The sequence below is a fragment of the Periophthalmus magnuspinnatus genome, chromosome 6, assembly GCF_009829125.3.
Source record: "Periophthalmus magnuspinnatus isolate fPerMag1 chromosome 6, fPerMag1.2.pri, whole genome shotgun sequence".
Classification (NCBI taxonomy): Eukaryota; Metazoa; Chordata; class Actinopteri; order Gobiiformes; family Gobiidae; genus Periophthalmus; species Periophthalmus magnuspinnatus.
The window spans coordinates 23,115,168-23,133,996 of record NC_047131.1 but is presented as its reverse complement, the minus strand read 5'-3'; the positions used below and the strand labels follow the sequence as shown (position 1 = coordinate 23,133,996).

The window sequence follows — 18,829 nt, the reverse complement described above, 5'->3', positions numbered from 1 at the left end:
TCAGACAACTCTTCTTGCCTTTAGTCCACTGACACAGATACTCGGTGCATGACTTGCATACCATGTGTGGCGCCCAAGCTTCATCTTGGTCACCAAGTTTAATACCAAAATAAGCATGGTAAGCACGCTTTTATGAAACTGAGACTTGATTCCTGTTAGGAACATTGGTGTATTCACCGCAGATGTAGCAGAATATGTCAGGCTTATTTTTGCAAGATCTTCTGGTCGAAGCCATTTCATTCACTTGTAATATAAAAAAAAACAATTAGTCATAAGTTGGCACATGCAAAATCTTCAGAATTTGTTTATAGCGAGAAATATAATAGAATTTGGCATCATATGACGTGAAAATACTCATACATGTAAACAAAATCGTCCAAAAACAAATATGTAGCTTAGTTCAGAACGTTGACCTGATTGAGCAAAACCAATGTGATTTTTGGATTCAGCACATCAAAATTATCCTAAATCAGCTAAAAAATCTTAGACAATAAATTTAGTGTTGACCAGTGCTATCAAATACACAGGGAGATATGCTTTCCTAGACCAAACAATGTTTAGTCATGAAATAAACTGACCGACACATGTGCCTTTTAAATCTATTCTAACTGAAATAGGCTATAGGATTATTTGTGTAATATAATAAACACAGGAAATCTCATTTGTCAACCACAGCTGAGCCATCCATACTAAATAACTGATTTTTAACAGATGAAAAATTAATCAATTTTTTTATTTTATTTTTTTTTAGAAGCATGGTTGAGCCAGCCCAGAAATGTTACACAGTCACACTAATTAAATGATTATTCAGTTCTCATCCCTTTATTTTCCTGGCTCTTATTCTACAAAGGCTCTCTTTGATTGAAATGAAAATAATTACACAAACTATTGAAAGGCACTGATGAGGACAAGGCTTTCATTTTCACCCTGGACTGTAAAAGCCATACACTTTGCTGAGCTTTGGTGGTTTTGGCCAATGACTGTTATTATGTGTCTTTATGTCAGATGGCACTAACATGAGAGAGAAGGGACACACTGTTCCTTCCTGACTCCAGTTTATGTTGTCATTGTTGTTCTATGAAAAGCTTTTAACTGGTGCACAGTTCTTGGTTAGCAAAGTAACAGGATGTTATGACATTCAAACCAATACAAATTATTAGCAAAAACATGCCATTGTGATGTTTGAAAATGAGATTAAAATTAGACAAATATATGGAGAAGGATAGGGTGAAGCAATGTCTGCCTCCCGGGGACATGGGAAAACTCAGCTGGTTTATATGATTCTGTCAGACAAACTGTCAGTCAGGAAGTACTAATCAGACAAAATGATGTGTTACAGGAAAATAAAGTTTCTCTTGTGGTAAAATTGTCAGTCATCCAACTTAAAATATGCCAATCTTCTGCAGATATGCCTTATCACAGGTGTGGTGTCTGCATGCAGATATGTGTGATAGATGTCAATATGCAGGCACTTATCAAACTATGGGGAGTTTTACACCCACTCAAATGTGGAGGAAAGTAAGATTCTGGTAAAAGGAAACTGTATACTTTTTCTAAACAGCTGGTTAGTTTAATCTTGTAGGTCTAGTTGTAGTAGGAGCACTTTGTAACAGACCACAGTTTTGCTAGATTTTGCTTATCTCTAGTGAAGAATAAAAAAGTGATTCAATATATGTATAACTACTGGATGATTTCAGACATCTTTATTGCATTGGGATTTGGTGTGAGCATGAGTTCTGTCTTCATGTGAAAAGGCAGCCTTTTATACAGTAACATGTCATATAGTGCCATCTAGTGGGGCCCAGCTGAATGAAATTAAATTAGCAATATGTCGGTTATGATCGAAGACTGATTCTCAGTATTACACATTTATTACACATTGTATACGTTCGTATTTCTGCTTTTAAGTAAAATTAAAATTACAAGCAATGATTGCAAAGATAATTATAACACAGGCCTATTTCTACAGAAGCAAGAAAACATAAAAAAAAAAAAAAAAAAAAAGACATAAATGGCATATGTAACAAATCCCCACTTCATGTTTGTGGAGAAACATACAGTATTGCAATTTCACCTGTTCAAGAGAGCAGTATGGGTTCATGAGTTTAAAATGTGTAGATCATTTGTCATGATAGATACACATTAAAGACATTCTCTTTGAAACAATTAAGACTCATGGCCTTTAAAAAGAAAAGCATTTTGGTCGATTAAGGCTGCTGCTGTGTCAAAAACATACATTTAAAAAAACACATGTTGGAATGTTTGACAATTGGACATAATGTTACATACTTATCTCTTATGCAAAGCTCTGTACAGTTGTCATTGCTCAAACCCACAGCTTGAGTTTTCACATTATATTTAATTTCCTCTTTTATGGAGTTGCCTCAGTCTCTCCTCTTCAGTGAACTTTTTCACTTGTTCTTCTTTCATAAACAGTTCCACCAGCAAAATCTTTTCCTTGTGTATCTGGAGACTGATGTCTTTAGGTATGTCAGGTATTAACCAGTCCACAATGTCATTCATTATCAACACAACATTCTGGAAATAAAAGCCCAACATTTTATATTTTATTTTTGTACAAAATGGTAATTCAGCATGTAGTAATATATGTACCTGAAAAACTATGACGAAGGCCAGTCGCACCGCCAGCACAGCCCAGAATTCTTTAGTGATATCATATGGAGTACTTGACCAGGGTGGTTCTCTGTAGTCCTTATACCTTAAAGAAACAAATATATTAAGTCTTGTACAGTTATTGATATTATGTATTAATTGTATCCACCCACCTGCAAATGTCCACTGGATACCCAAGGCGCATAGGATCCATGGGCTCTTTTCCTTCTTGAAAGTGGCTAACATTAAAATAGGAGAGAGTATGGTTGACAAAGCCGTGCATTGAGCCATCAGGGCTGTACATGTACTGATACACCATCCGAGGTATGAAGTCCGAGGTGAAGGAGATCACAAAAGCCTAGGAATTAGAGAACAATTAGTGTATAGCCAAAACAAATACTTATGACAACAAACAAGGCAATGGACCATCAAATGCAATGACCCTTTTAACGTACATTTATGATTACAGCCACTTTTGCAACACCTCGAAGTATGTTGTACCATATACCTGTAACAATAAACATATTACGTCATATATGACAAAATACATGCATTTCATCAATTAATAATCTATCTTACCAATATCTTTGGCTCTTGCTGCAACGGGTCTTCTCAACTCTGTCACAAATTTCTTTGCATCAAGCCGTATTTCAATGATATTGTTGAGGAGAGCAAATAATGGAGCCAGAGGGAAAGAAGCCACAAATAGTGTAACAAAACCAAACTGGATGACTGAAACAGAAATATAAACTATATAAACACAGTTTGTATGATATCCACCAGTATGTATGATGTTCACCAGTATTTATAATGTTACCTAATATGTATGATGTTCACCTGTGTGTATGATGTTCACCAGTATGCATGCAATTAATACTTACTCATCTCCATATACTCTGGTGTCAATCCTGCAAACGGTTCCAGAAAATGGTCTGTTTCATATCTCTGTAGCTTTTTCTGTTTGTCCTGCTCTTGATACGATTCTTGCTTTGACTGAATGTACCGGATCAGCTTCTTTAATTTACTGAGAAAGAGAATATGTTTATGTGTGGTTCAGTGTCTCCACTGTGTGCATGTGTTGTGTGTATTTGTGCGCATGTATTTACGGTATGCCGATTTCAAACAGATTGTTCTGAATGAGCTGTTTTCCCAACATGGTGATACTGAGCTGGATGCATAACTCCATCAGACAGCCTCCATGAGCACACTGTGAATATCCATTAGGTAAAAAAAAAAATACATTACAATATTATATGTAAAGCATTTGAGTTGACATTTTGAGTTAAAGTCTGGATATAAATATAAATGTTATCTAGTTTTAGTCAGGATTTAATAAGTGCTCGGCCAAACAGCTCATTATACTGAAGTTTGGTCAGTGCTTGATTTTTTTTTTTTTCAATTAACCATCTCTACCAATAAAAGAAACATTTGCATTTTTTTTTTTTTTGTTTATTTAAATGAAAAACATTCAAAGAACATCTTAACACTCTTACCTCCTCCATTCTGTATGATTCAAACACATACAAGTAACTTCCCGGTCTGCCAACCAGCCTACAGCAACAATAACAGCATGTGGTTAATTTGAATGTGTCTCTTTATTAGGTTTGAGTAATGACATAATTAGACTCACCTCCCCCTGAAGAAAGCGATGTAGATAATGGGAGTGAAAGCATTAAAGAATTTGAGAACGAAGGTCTTAAATATGAGTCGTTCCTCAAAACTCTTGTCAGTCTTTGGCACCTCTGTAAGAAACAATTAGAAAAGAATTGTACAATGTTTTCATAGATATATTTCACTACATCTCCGCAGATGAAAGGCAGTAATTTGATGGTGATCTTAAAAACCTGTTTCCAATTTCTGCATTCCTTAGTAGGAGTGACGTTGACAAAAGATTGTATCAAGTTAATTGCTTTAGTTTGTTTTCAGTATTATTTCTACATTACATTTGACATTTAAAGATAGTGCCGCTTGTGCATTACAGAGGGATAGAATGGCAACTTTAAAATTAAGTTCTCTTAAATTTCAATCAATCTTAATCTTTGGCAGTGTGAGTCAAGTAGCTGCTTCCCCTTGACCCAGACTTCATTTCTATTCTTAAAGTACAAGCTTTCTAAAGCTGACAGCTCAAGTTTTAAGACACCAAAAATATGATGTCACATTTGGAACGGCCAATGTTAAAGCACTGGCTTCATCTCTCACTGTAAAACAATGTCAGTATAACAGTTAACTATAACCAAACTTTTACTTCTTTTGGTTTATTAAGACTTAGTCCTATTTGAATATTTTTTTGTGAAATAATAGTACTCTTACTCTTATTCTGGTCAACTCTCCAACTATGAGCATAGTCTACAAAGGCTTTATGTTAACAAGATGAAATGATTTGAACATTTGTTGTTTTTTTGTTGTTGTTTTGGTTTGGTTTTTTGTTGTTGTTTTTTTTGCACCATTCTTTCAGATGATTCCTGTTCTCGCTTTTGTGTTCTGTCCATTTAAAATAAAAAAAATGTGTGCATTGTTTAATCTTTTGTCTTTCCACTTACATTACCTACACAAATTATGAATCAGATGTTAGATCCTGACAGTTACTCTTACAATTACTTTTGGGTAGTACTTTCACCATATACTTTTTTACTCTTGATTGAGCCATTTATTGGACCACTACTTCTACTTGAGTGTTGTCATTTTTATTTTGATGTTACGCTACTCTTACTTTTTTGGATATTCCACCCACCTCTGCTTAACCTTAACATCATTATACCATTACGTGTCACTTTATTTACCTGACAAACAAACTAAACACCCTGTATAATAATAGAATTACATAATAATAGGGCCTTTGAATATACATTACCTACCCAGCACAGTGAGCCATCGGGCCACCGCTCCATAGACCTCATCCAGGACGAGGATGACCACCAGGTTTATAATGGCCGCTGTGGTCTTCACCGTCACCTGGATGTGGTTTCGAGACATGGGGATGGAGCTCATATAAAGTGCAGCTTTGGTGGAAATTCTGTAGATGATCACACCAAACACAATGGCAATGGTGACACCAATCTGTGAAAGAAAACGCAAATGTAAAAGTTTTAATGTAATAAAAAAGTACACAAAATTCTTCTTACCATTAACAACATCATGACAACATTGGTCATATAGGCAGGGAAGCGATCTTGGCAGGTGAGCTGTTAAAAATCAAAAAAAGAAAAAGTAACTTATTATATATCATATTAATTATAATATATATATTAATTTCCCAAAGAAGAATTAATTGGGTGACATTTTTTACCTTGTGTGGAGTTTTCTCTTCTTTCCTCATTGATTTCTGCATTACCTTAAACTCATATTCAGCTCGAGGATGATCCTGTGGCATAAAAAGCACTTGATTCAATGGTGAAGGAGAAAAAAAGTTGAGAAAAAAGGTTGAAATTTAAAAACTATATAAAAGAAAATGAAAAGAAAGTGACTAGAAATAGTGAAAAAAATGAGAGAATCATTGTGAATCGAAAAAGCAAGCATGTGAATATTAGCGATGCACTTATAATGACACTTTTATAAGGAATGGAATTTAATCCAGAAAATCAAATATCAGTTATAGAGTTAATTCATTGTTTGGCCTAACCCTGTACTCATACACAGACTTAGGCCAATCAATCAATGTAATAGCAATTAATATCTTAACCTTTGTTTATACATTACTGTTCCATTTGTATTTTTTATACTTTCATTCTCTACACTGGTTAATATCCAGTATCTGTACATCAAAACATTGGCATCAGAGTTGAAAAGCCTAGATTAATGCTTTTCTGCTTAAGAAGACAGAAAAGAGAATCCTAAATGCATATCTATATTATGTATTACAGGAACAGACAAGGAAAGATAGAGTAAAGTAAATCATTTATAATTAGAACATATGTTTAGCAAACCTTTAGAGCCTCCTGCACAAAATAAACGCCCAAACAGAAAATGGAGAAACAAGAAAAAATAATATAGCTGTTTAAAAGTATCATTGATAAATTTTAAAAACACAGCTGAGCTCAAAACAAGCACAAAGAGTCAGACCAACCTCCTCATCCTCAAACCCAGTTAAATCCCATTCATAATTCAGTCTCATCTGCCTCCTTTTCCAGTGCTCCATGAACATAGCGGCTGCAGAAAACAGTTTTTAAATAATACACTCTCCAAACCTGTACTATATGGGGTCTCTAGTATATTTGTGCACTCACCCCACAAAGCCATGAACACAGAGAAGAAGACGGTCGCAGGGTTGTCAAATAAGTGGCTGGCTCGGGCCGTGCCACAAGCTGAGCTCAGCTTCCAGTAGCTGCACACCTGGTCACACAGCGGACACATGGTGATGTTGTTCTTTGGGTGGCAGATCTCCATACTGGAAATCACAAATACATATTCATATAATACAAGTCTTTTAATCTTCATGTAAATCAAGTAATGAAAGTGTCTATTCCACCTTGGTATGTTGTCATTGACTGTCGCACAGCCATAGAGAAAAACAATAACTCCCACAATAGATGCTGGGATCAGCATCTGTGTGTACAGCCCTAACCAGGCAAAGTAAAGGCCAATCTTCTCTCCAAAATATTTTCTGATGAAAGAAATCCAATGGACAAAGTGCGAAATAGTAATACAGAGAAAATAATTTTCTTCGTAAAATGTTGGTTTAGCTCATGCTTACCGCACCAGTCCAATGGGCTGATACTTGTAGAATACACTGTAGTTTGCCCACTCCTCGTACAGAAGCTAAGGAATAAATGTAAATAAAAATGTAAATTTGTATGTAAATTTGTGTGTGTGTGTGTGTGTGTGTATGTATGTATGTATGTATGTATGTATGTATGTATGTATGTATGTATGTATGTATGTATGTATGTATGTATATATATGTATATATATATATATATATATATATATATATATATATATATATATTTTTTTTTTTTTTTTTTTTTTTTTTTTTATGGAATGAGATTGAGATGAGACTCATACTTTTCTGTCATTTGGCTCTGCATACTCCTCTGTGTCACCCTGTAAATGTGATAAAAGAAGAAAATTGAAATACAATATTACATATGCTATATTTATTTTTGCACATAGGACATTATTAGATGAGGACAGTCCAAACTGTACTCACATCATGCAGAGGGTAAGCTGCTGTATACACACCTCTACCTAACAGACTTGTTATACCTGGGATGTGAAAAAGAGAAGATGAAGAAAACACTGAGGTCTACTTGACTCCATAAAATAAAAGACAATGATTCACTTACCTATACTGTACTTTGCCTTGCATTTAGTTCTTTTTAGAATTTCATAAACCTGAAACAGAATCATATAAACTAAGATACATAATTTGACTTTGGTGATTATACATTTATCAGAAACTCAATGTCAACATTTACATGTATTATACACCTTGTGATTGTTGTAACTTGTAATAGATAATACGTGACCAACTTACAATTGAACTTCTTGTTTTGCTGTCAAAGAAGCAGTCTTTGTCTGAAAGATCAAACCTGCAAACAATAATGGGTATCAGTACAGTAGTGAATATAGATACACTAATAGGGCACGTGCCCAGACTAAACTCACAGATGTGATTTCTCTCTGGAGAAAGTGTGTGACAGGTACTTGACGTTCTTGGGTTGGTGTTCCTCCACATGGGGGTGCAGAGGCTCCACCACTTTACTGGCCAAAGACATGAGCTTCTCCACAAAACCACTGGACCGCTTCACTTCGTAGCACTGATAAAAAACATACATCAACTTTTATTTAACTCCACTGGTCACACATCTGTATTCACAGGCTGTTATGGCAATGTGAGTCTAACCTTTTTGGTAGGCATCTTTAGCTTCATGAACTCTGCCTCTCGACACAGAACATGCCAGGGAGCATGAATTTTTACAAAACCCAATCCTGGGACCTTACCCTAATTGTGATTCATACAAAGTTTATGTATTATTTGTACAACTGTACTGAACATAGTAAAAGAGGATATAGAAAGTTTTACATAGAATAAAAAGAACAAAGCATTAAAAATATGCAGCATCCGAGAGTAAATGTACATATAACTATGCTTGTTTTAGACTTTGTGTGATCATGGTACTTGCCAAGGGGGGGAAATAAAAATAAATAAATCAATAAACTCACATTCTCTTCTTTCTCTAGCTCCAGCCCCATGTCTCTGAGCTTAGATTCAAAGTCCTCTCTCTGAAGGATCTTATCGTCTTCTCCCGGTGACCCCAGCTCCCATCCAAACCCAGCGATGGAAGTTTTCTGCCCTGGCCGAGCAGTGTTTCTGTCTTTGTTCTTGGAGCTGTGGGTGAGGGCATTGTCAGTGTGCATGTGTGGCACATATCTGCTCATGCGGCTGCCACATGTTTTCTTCAGATTGTAGGTGAGTACATAATCCACTCTCCTCTGACCATCCTCGAAGTACAGACCCTTCTGGTAACAGGTGCTCTCCTCTGGGGTCACCGATTTGAGGAGCTGCAGCAAAAATATAGATAGAAAGAAAAGATATGCTAATAAAATGTATGCACAGTTTAACTATGGCAACAGATATGGATAGGAAACTGCTTCTTATATAAACAGTTGCAGTTTATAACACTAAATGCTGAAGCAACTCATTATGGGATTTTGATTTACTGGGATGCAATCTAAAATGTAAAATAAACTAACTGGAGAATAAACGTGATACCACCTGGACAATGTCCAATCAGTGACTTTGTAAGCAGTCAATGGCTCTAGTTCATACTGTTGTTGTATCCTTGGGCAGGACACTTTGCTTCCACGTCGCTTCCAGTGTCCATGAAAGCTGATCTATGACTGAAAGTGTTTTTGTGAGCATGAATGCGGGACAGTCCGTGGAAATTATATGGCTACAATCACTATAAAACATGTAAATATGTTAATTTACATGCACAGACCCCAACAATTAAACAAATGATAACAACTCTTGTCAATAAAGACATTACAAATTTTAGGAAAACCCTCTTAGCAGGCTCTACCACCTTTTACAAATGCTGTTCTCAAAGCTGTCTTACATGAGTAAACTATCCACAGCTCTACTTCAACTATCTGAAGTACTTTGTTGAATTTAACTATTGGCCTGGTTTTCCCCCGTCATTTAAGGTAACTACTACGACTACCACCACTCCCATTACCAACAGTCTAGGCTGGTAGTGTTAGTCAGGATAAAAACATGTTTGAATGTAGACACTGTAATGTTAAAATAGTTTGCAGGCTGCAACTTGTCACACTTATTCTATTACATGGATACATTGGATATTCCCATGAACATAGTGGGTGGTCCTTTGCATTAAAAATAAAGGGCAGAGAAGGGCTTCCCCAAACTACTGGGAAATGAGATACAGCTGTCGCAATATTCAAACTATTCATTTCAATGCTATTTTCTCATATCAAGCTCCATATTAGACAGTCAATTAAAAACATTGACTGAACATTTACATACCAACATTGTAAAAAGGAAGGTTTGTTATAAGCTGTGTAAAGTCTGTAAGTGTGTTTCCTCAAGAGATGTCCTGTGCAATTATTTAGAGCCCAGAATGTCTTACTGTTGGTGTCTCTATAGATCTACTACACAGGTTGATTTTATTGCTGTTCACTGGCCAAATCTTAATCCCAGTATTTTTTTCAACCTTGACTTTGATAATTTTTTACAAAGTTCTGAGAAGATTCCTTGTTTGGCCAACCCTTTGGTATTTATTATTCTGGATCAATTCACAAGTTTCGTTTAATTGACCACTGAAACTGTGAATGAAATGAGTATGTTGTTGGAAGCCACAGACATCAACATTTTGGATATTTTAACTGCCACCTTTTTTGTTTTAAAACTACAACACATGGTTAATCTATAGCAGTGTAGAGAGCCATTTCATTTTAGTATGTAATGCATGCAGATATGAAACATTAACCGGAAAATTTGGCCTGTCAAAGATCTACTCACCTCAAACTTGCCATGAAAAACCACATCTCGTAGGAAATGCACCGAGGACTGTTTAGTTTCAGTGACAGGCGCAAGTTTGTCCTCGTCTTCCCCTTGTTGGGTCATGGTGCAGCCTTTTCAGGTAGAACACATCGAAACCCACTATATCCCTGCTGTCCTATTTCTTCCTCTGTTTCATCTAACACTGACAAAAACGGCCTCTCTCGTGTCTCTTGGGGTTGACGTTGCGTGTCTTTAAGAGTGTCCTGCTGAAGCTCAGGGCAGGGACTCGCTGTTTGTCCCAGTCGCTGTACTGAGGGCTCTGATACTTGAGACCGAGACATCTGTGATCCAAGATCTAAACATAGGCGACGATAAAACTGATGAACAAGAAATGCCCTCCCACACTTTCCCTGCTCCCCCAGCTCCATTGAGAGGGTTGTGAGATCAAAGCCCTGCGACATGTCCCGGGACCCCTCTCTCAACCATTACCACTCATAAATTAGTGCCCGTGTTCATTAAGATTAGCACTGAGTTGAGTGGTTTTAAGTGATTAGCTGGAGATTGCTAAAGAGATCATTTAAAAGCAGGGGACATTTCAAACCAGTTTTAGATTTATTGGTGAAGTGATATATAGGTAAAGCAGTAAAGAAGCTATAAAAGGTCGTTTTTATTATGTATTTCTGCATAGTGAGCCCATGCAGTAAATGTCTGATTTCAGTTGCAGATGTGGCATGTTTAAAGTTATATTGGCATAGGCTAAAAAGAGGATTTGAAAAGTGGACTTACATGTACACTCAGTCAACTCATCACCAGAAAAAAAGCTATAGTAACACAAAAATCACCAACAAATCACAGGAATCATTATGCCAGTGTGCAGCCTAGAAAATATAGAAAGTTTCATAATAAAGGATCACCAGCCTGGATCATCCTGAAGCTTATGCAAGCATGAAGTTAATTAATTGAATCTGGTAACCCCGAATTAAAAGCCCAAACGAGATTATATTTACAGATTTATTAACTGTAAATCATGTAATCCTGTTTGCTTACACAATTTGCTCTGTAATTCTGAATTTCAAAGAAGAAGAATTGCAAAGTTTATTTTACTAGACTCTCTGTACAGCTTCTCACCCCGGACACATTGGGCCACAGCTTACATAAGAAAGCAGTAACATCCGCACTGAAGGCTATTTTTAGACATTTTAGGGTCAAAAAATGTGTCTTTTCAATGAAGACGGAAGGAAGTACAAGCCATTAATCTCACATGGGATATCACCATCCTCTGACTTTATGCTCCAAACATCATGTGCTTTTTAAACTTGGCGTTGAATCAAAAAATGGACAAAACAGCAGAAATACAACGTGTCAAGTTTAAAGATGTGAACAAAAACAGTTCTTTGAGGACCTGTAAGTACTTGTCACTATACAACCTGTGTTCTTTGTAGTTTTTTAGGACCAAAGCTCTAAAGAGGAGGGGATGAGGGTGAGGTGTCTCGTCCAGAGGTACAGCAACTCACCTTGTGGGTTTGAGTACAGACACTGATATAAAGTATATGCCTCTCTGCTCTGCTTCATGATTTTGGGTCAAAGCTTCAAAGTTCTGTCAAAACAAAACAAACCAGAAAGGTCAAAAAGTATATTAACAGGAAATACACACAAGCTGGTGTTTTATTACAGCATTAAAAAAAACATGAGCAGTGTACAAAATACCCAACAGTCCAAAGATGATTATTGCATTATTACTTCTTTTTATACAGAAAAGTTAGCAATTATTGTAGAAATTGTAGGAATAAATCCCAATTGCTGCTGTCTTTGGAGCTTGTGTGTGTGTGTGTGTGTGTGTGTGTGTGTGTGTGTGTGTGTGTACTTGTTTTTTGACACATATGGGGACATGCGCCTGTTTGCACACAGACATGTGGGGACCCAAAACCCTATGGGGACCTCAGTTGAGGTCCCCACAGGCACAATGCATTTAATAGGCTGGAAACAGCCTGAAGATGATCAGGAACTGTTTTTCTCAGAAGACCCCAGAGGGCCCAAAACCTGATTTAGTGTGAGTGCATGCGAAACTAGTGGACACACTCAGGTACTGCAGCCCCCATAAGGCACCCTGTTCTGGTTGTGTGTATCCCCAAGTCCCCACTCGGCAGCGACTCCTAATGGATGCTGTTGGTACTACAGTTGCATTCTATTTATATTGTATTTATATTCTTTTTTTTCTTAGTTTTTCCAATAAATAGATTTATAAATGATAAACAATTCAAAACATTTAAAAATATATTTTTCATTTATTATTTATATTTATATATGATATTTTATTGTAAATGCAAATGCAAGAAAGTACTTTGCAACTTGAACACTTGTGTCACCACAAACATTAGACCTGCATCTACAAATTTAAACATTTTTCATTTAATTGACTTTAAACTTCGACATGAATATACTGAAGTAACTTTACCATTATTTATTCTGTTCATTTGCTGCACTGTTCATAACTTAGCCATATTATTATTGCATACAATAAATATACGTACTTTATACGGCCACTTTATTGTTATTTATTCTAACTATGTTGATTGTTGCACTGAATCCATCATAGTAACTTATTGTATATAAGAGGGTGGGGTATAATGAGCTCCATTCACTCAGAAGCTGAATGACGCAAAATGATGCAGACTGTGCAGCTATTATAGAGACAGCAGGTTAAGACCTTTATGTGTGGTGTAAGTGCACAAACATATGTGTAAAAGTAAGCATTGGTATTGCAGAGCTAGTACTAACCTAATCTAAAAATCAAAATTAAATTAAATTAAGATAAGATATGCCTTTATTAGTCCCACAGTGGAGAAATTCCAAAAGGACATTATTATACTGTAGAACGTATGCGTCAAAAAAGACAACCAAGACAAACAGAAAATATGTAATTATTAAAACAGTAAGTTTTTGAGTTAGTGTTAATCTGCAGGTTTGTTTTAGTGACTTGTAATACGTGTGTTAGCAAAAAATGAACTTTGGGCTTAGAAGATCGGGTTCAGCTCAGAGGAAAAGGAGACAGTACTCAATGATGAGGAAAACTGCAGCAGGATGTGGTGCCAATATACCATATATTGTGACAAAAGTATGAAACCCCAATATTTACAATATTTACAAAGTGCACTGTTTAAGTTGACATTTTTGGCTTAAAAGAGTCCGCAGTTCAACCATAGTCCGCTGTAAAAATCCATGTCACGCTACAGACTTGAAGGTATTTTTTGATAGTTGGTAACATTCCTCGAGACGAAACCGCGGATCTTTGAGGTACTGGGTGTGTGTGGTTGAGGTCTTCTCCCGGACAGGCAGACCAAATGCCAGATCTACAGGTAGACGGGTTGATCTTCCCAAGAGAAGTTCATAGAGTGGGAATCCTGTGACCTCATTGCGTGTACAATTGTACGCATGTACAAGGGGTTTCACATATTCTCGCCATTTACTTTTCTGCTTGTGCTCAAGGGTGCCCAACATGTTTAACAAGGTCCGGTTAAATTGCTCCACTGGGTTACCTCGTGGATGATAAGCAGTAGTATGAGTTTATCTTCATCCCAGTCACCATGCAGAACGCTTTGATCAACTTGGACTTGAAGTTTGGTCCTTGATCTGTGTGTAGGCGCTCAGGGATACCGAAGTTGAAAATGAAATCATTCATCAAGGATGTGGCCACAGTCTTCGCCTTTTGGTTTGGAGTAAGGATAGCGAACGCAAACTTCGTAAAATGGTCTGTGAGTGCCAGAATGTCTTTTGTGTTGCTGCTGTCAGGTTCTAGCGAAAGGAAGTCCATGCACAGTAGCTCCAGGGGTCGAGATGTTTTGATGTTGACCAAAGGGGCAGCACGCTCTGGCATGGCCTTTCGCCTCACACACCGATCACAGGTGTGGATCTTCTTTTCCACGTCAGAGGACATCCTTGGCCAGAAGAACCGCTGGCGTACCAAGTCCAGAGTTCTCTCTATCCCCATGTGGCCCATATCGTCGTGAAGACTAGTGAGTATCAAAGGCCACAACTCAGAAGGCAAGACGAGCTGAAAAGTGTGTCTGTCTTCTTGTCGTCTTCTGTAGAGGATTCCATCTCTTAACTCCAGTTTGTTCAGTTCTCTCAAGAGTAGACGGAGTTCTGGAAGCTCATGTCTGATGGCAGGGACCACTTTCTTGCCTATCACCAGCTGATGGACTACTTCACGGATAACAGGGTCTGCAAATTGCTGCTCTCTCAGATCAAATAGAGAGAGTGCTGGAAGGACTGGGAGTCCATGCTTGTCTTCGGAGCAATAGCTTTCTGGAAGGCCATTGACATGGATGGAGAGAGATTCAGCAAGAGTGATGGAGACTGGGGCAGAACTTTTAGCCAGGGAGTTCTCACAGATGGCATTGACAATGTCGCCCGAGAGCTCCTCTGCATCATCCGCCACACGCTCTTTCAAGAACTGCTGGATGAGACCATGTTCTTTGGCAGAGAGCTCATCTTCTGGACGTGACAAATGTGGGCATCTGGTTAGGGCATCAGCGTCGTAGTTCTGTCGACCGGCACGATATTGGAGCTTAAAGGAGTAGGTTGAGAGAGTGGCTAGCCACCTCTGGCTAGTGGCATCTAACTTTGCCGAGGTGAGTATGTATGTCAGTGGGTTACTGTCAGTTACTACAGTAAAGTTGGCTCCATATAAGTAATCATGAAACTCGTCAGTCACACTCCACTTCAACGCCAAGAACTCTAGTTTATGGGCCGGATACCGTGACTCACTGGTGGACAATCCTCGGCTGGCATAGGCAATGACACGTAATCGTCCCTCCTGTTCTTCATACAAGGCTCCGTGACCCGTGGTGCTGGCATCAGTGTGCAGAATGTATGGCTGCTTGGGGTTGGCAAATCCAAGAAAAAGGGATGTTGTTAATTTGTCGATCAACTGTTCAAATGCCCTTTGACATTCTGGCGTCCATCTGTTGCCAAAAGACTGGTTAGTATCAAAGTATTGTACTTGCGTCTTCTTTACTTTGGCCGATTTGTGAGCTGGTGGGTACCCTCTAGTGAGATCGTTTAGTGGTTTGGTGAGAGACGAATAGTCTTTTATGAAGCGTCGATAGTAGCCAGAGAAACCTAGAAAAGATCTCAACTCCTTGAGATTTGTCGGAACTGGCCAGGATTTTAATGCCTCAATTTTCTCTTGGTCTGTCTCCACCCCGTGCTCTGACACCACATGGCCAAGATACTTCACTGATGTCTGGCAAAACTGACATTTCTCCGGCAAGAGTTTCAGTCCGTACTCCTTCAAGTGACCAAGAACATGCAGCAATCTCTTTTCATGCGCCTCCAATGTATCAGAGAAAATGATTATATCATCCAGAAAAACAAGTGCCTCCTTCAGGTGTACACCCTTGAATTCCTAAAACCCTAATGGGGTGACGGATGCAGTTTTTTCCTTGTCCTCTTCTCTCATGGCTATTTGATAATATCCGGATTTCAAGTCCAAAACAGTGAACCATTTAGAACCCATCAAGGCTGAGAAGGATTCTTCCAGATTAGGGAGAGCATAGGCGTCCTTCACTGTCTGCAGATTGAGCTTCCTGTAATCTACGCACAGACGGACATCTCCATTTTTCTTTCGAACAACAAGGATTGGAGAAGAGAAAGGCGACTGAGATTCTCGGATCACACCAGTTCCAAGAAGGTTACGGAGGTGCTGGCGAACTGCTTCAATGTCCTGTGGGTGGATGGGTCGAGCTCGGTGTTTGAAGGGGGTTTCATCATGCAATTTGATGTGGTGCTGGACTTTGTCGGTGCAGCCAAAGTCTAAATTGTGCTGTGAGAATACCTCAGGCATACAGTTCAGTTTGGATGTGATGCACTCTCTCCATTCTACTGGCAAGGGAGAATTTCCAAAGGTGAATTTGATGGAGGATTCTTTGGGGGCAGCAGAATGAGTGTCTACTTGCTGGGATAGAATGCTGGCAGGCTCCCCGATATGGCCAATCACTGTTTGAGGGAGAATCAGCATGTTTTGCTCAGACTCATTTTTAACTATAACTGGGACTTTGTAAGGAGCATGACTCATGAGATGAGATGAGACGGCTTTGAATGCATAACCCACCAGGTAAAGGTGGTGCTCAACAAGCACATACTGTGCAGCAGAGGGGGTCTTGAGATCAACAGACCAAACCACTGGAGTATATGTGAAAAACACCAGAGCCTAGCTAGAAAACATTACCATGTGTAGAAGTGTTTGGTGTAGATCATGGGTCTCTAACCTTTTGTCCTGGAGAGGTACTTTTGCAAAGTAAATGATAGTGAGCTTCTACTTTTAGTGACGAAAACTAATTAAGCCAGTGAAATTTACAGTAGCCTAAAGGTCGGAACACACGAGCGGATTTAAAAATTTTGTAATTGTAAAACATGTTAAAATATGGGCCATCCTAATTATATTTGTCTCAGTCACATGAAGGACAGAGACACCACACACTTGTGACTCGGGATAGAGTTAGACTTAGACAAACTTTATTGATCCAAAAGGGAAATGATTTGGATACAGTCGCTCACTCATCACAATATAATATAATAACAGAGAGTAACAAAAATAGATGATGTAGCAAAAAGAGCAAGAGACAGGTGTCAAATGAGACATAATTATAAAAATAAATGTATATGTACAAGTCAAAATAAAATAGAAAAATAAGTAATAAACTATAAAATCACAGCTATAAACAAGAGACAAGAATGACAGTGCAAATACTATGCTGACTGACAGGGCAGGTTCCATTACTTAAGATTGAGTTGTTGTACAGTTGTAGGGAGTATTATCTGTTACATAAAGGTGAGCTGTTGTACAGTTGTAGGGAGTATTATAGTATGAATGTAGTCCTGTATCTCACTGTTTGAGCAGAGATTAGATTTCTAAAGTGTGTATATTCTCTTGTGTTTGTTTTCATTCTGACTCTTCATTTCACATGTGAAACTTGCTCCTCTGCTGGACAAATCTGAGACACAAATGTGTGGTGTCTCTGTCCTTCATGTGACTAAGACTAATAATCAGCACAAACTCTCCTTATGTCTGTAGCTGCACTGTTTTTTTTTTACATATTAAAAATCCCAGAAGATTTTAAATTCTCTGGTGTGTCTTAAGAACACTTTACATTTATTATTGCAAAAAAATGGACATTTAATGGTACAGTATATTTTCATTGGTATGGATAAATGTGTTACCGGCTAGATATAGTCGGCCTCACCTCCATGCACAGCTTGGGCTCTGGAACCCAACTTCTTGAGAGGGGTTGGACTCTCCATTTCTGTGGCGTTGCCCGCAGGGAGCGGCGGCGAGCTGGTGTGGGCTTGCTCATTGCCCCACAGCTCAGCCGCTGCGTGTTGGGGTTCACTCCGGTGAACGAGAGGGTCGCGTCCCTGCGCCTTCGGGTCGGGACAGGTCTCTCACTGTTGTGTCGGCCTACGGGCCAAACAGCAGTGCAGAGTACCCGGCCTTCTTGGAGTCCCTGGGAGGGGTACTAGACAGTGCACCAACCGGGGACTCCGTTGTTCTCCTGGGGGACTTCAACGCCCATGTGGGTAACGACAGTGACACTTGGAGGGGCGTGATTGGGAGGAACGGCCTCCCCGATCTGAACCCGAACGGTGTTTTGTTATTGGACTTCTGTGCTAGTCACAGTTTGTCCATAACAAACACCATGTTCGAGCACAAGGGTGTCCATCGGTGCACGTGGCACCAGGACACTCTAGGTCGGAGGTCGATGATCGACTTTGTTGTCGTGTCATCTGACCTCCGACCGCGTGTCTTGGACACTCGGGTGAAGAGAGGGGCTGAGCTGTCAACTGATCACCACCTGGTGGTGAGTTGGATCCGCTGGCGGAGGAGGAAGCCGGACAGACCTGGCAGGCCCGAGCGCATTATAAGGGTCTGTTGGGAACGTCTGGCGGGTCTTCAACTCACACCTCCGGGAGAGCTTCTCCCTGATCCCGGGGGAGGTTGGAGACATGGACTCCGAGTGGGCCATGTTCTCCACCTCTACTGTCGATGCGGCTGCTCGTAACTGTGGTCGTAAGGTCTGTGGTGCTTGTCGCGGTGGCAATCCCCGAACCCGGTGGTGGACACCGGAAGTAAGGGATGACGTCAAGCTGAAGAAGGAGTCTTATCGAGCCTTGTTGGCTCGTGGGACTCCAGAGGCAGCTGATGAGTACCGGCGGGCCAAGCGTGCCGCGGCTCGGCCAGTCGCAGAGGCAAAA

General features: G+C 39.1%; 1 protein-coding gene across 2 annotated transcripts; it reads right to left on the bottom strand.

Moving 5' to 3' along the window:
- Positions 1-1,724: 1,724 nt before the first annotated feature.
- LOC117372634 (anoctamin-1-like) lies at positions 1,725-10,919 on the bottom strand. Of its 2 annotated transcripts, none has more exons than XM_055222480.1 (24): positions 10,595-10,919; positions 8,776-9,114; positions 8,456-8,554; positions 8,218-8,369; positions 8,087-8,141; positions 7,896-7,944; positions 7,760-7,815; positions 7,615-7,653; positions 7,304-7,368; positions 7,079-7,213; positions 6,837-6,997; positions 6,667-6,759; positions 5,900-5,976; positions 5,736-5,795; positions 5,469-5,670; positions 4,244-4,355; positions 4,107-4,164; positions 3,720-3,820; positions 3,495-3,637; positions 3,193-3,345; positions 3,069-3,121; positions 2,787-2,971; positions 2,614-2,719; positions 1,725-2,538 (listed from the first exon to the last, which is right to left on the bottom strand). In XM_055222480.1, the coding sequence occupies exons 1-24, from the start codon at positions 10,697-10,699 to the stop codon at positions 2,359-2,361; spliced, it is 2,778 nt and encodes a 925-aa protein (XP_055078455.1). In that variant the 5' UTR covers positions 10,700-10,919; the 3' UTR covers positions 1,725-2,358. The 2 variants fall into 2 exon arrangements, with proteins under 2 accessions (XP_055078455.1, XP_055078456.1); XM_055222481.1 differs by having other exon boundaries at positions 1,731-2,538; positions 5,900-5,974; positions 6,677-6,759.
- Between the last annotated feature and the right edge of the window lie 7,910 nt (positions 10,920-18,829).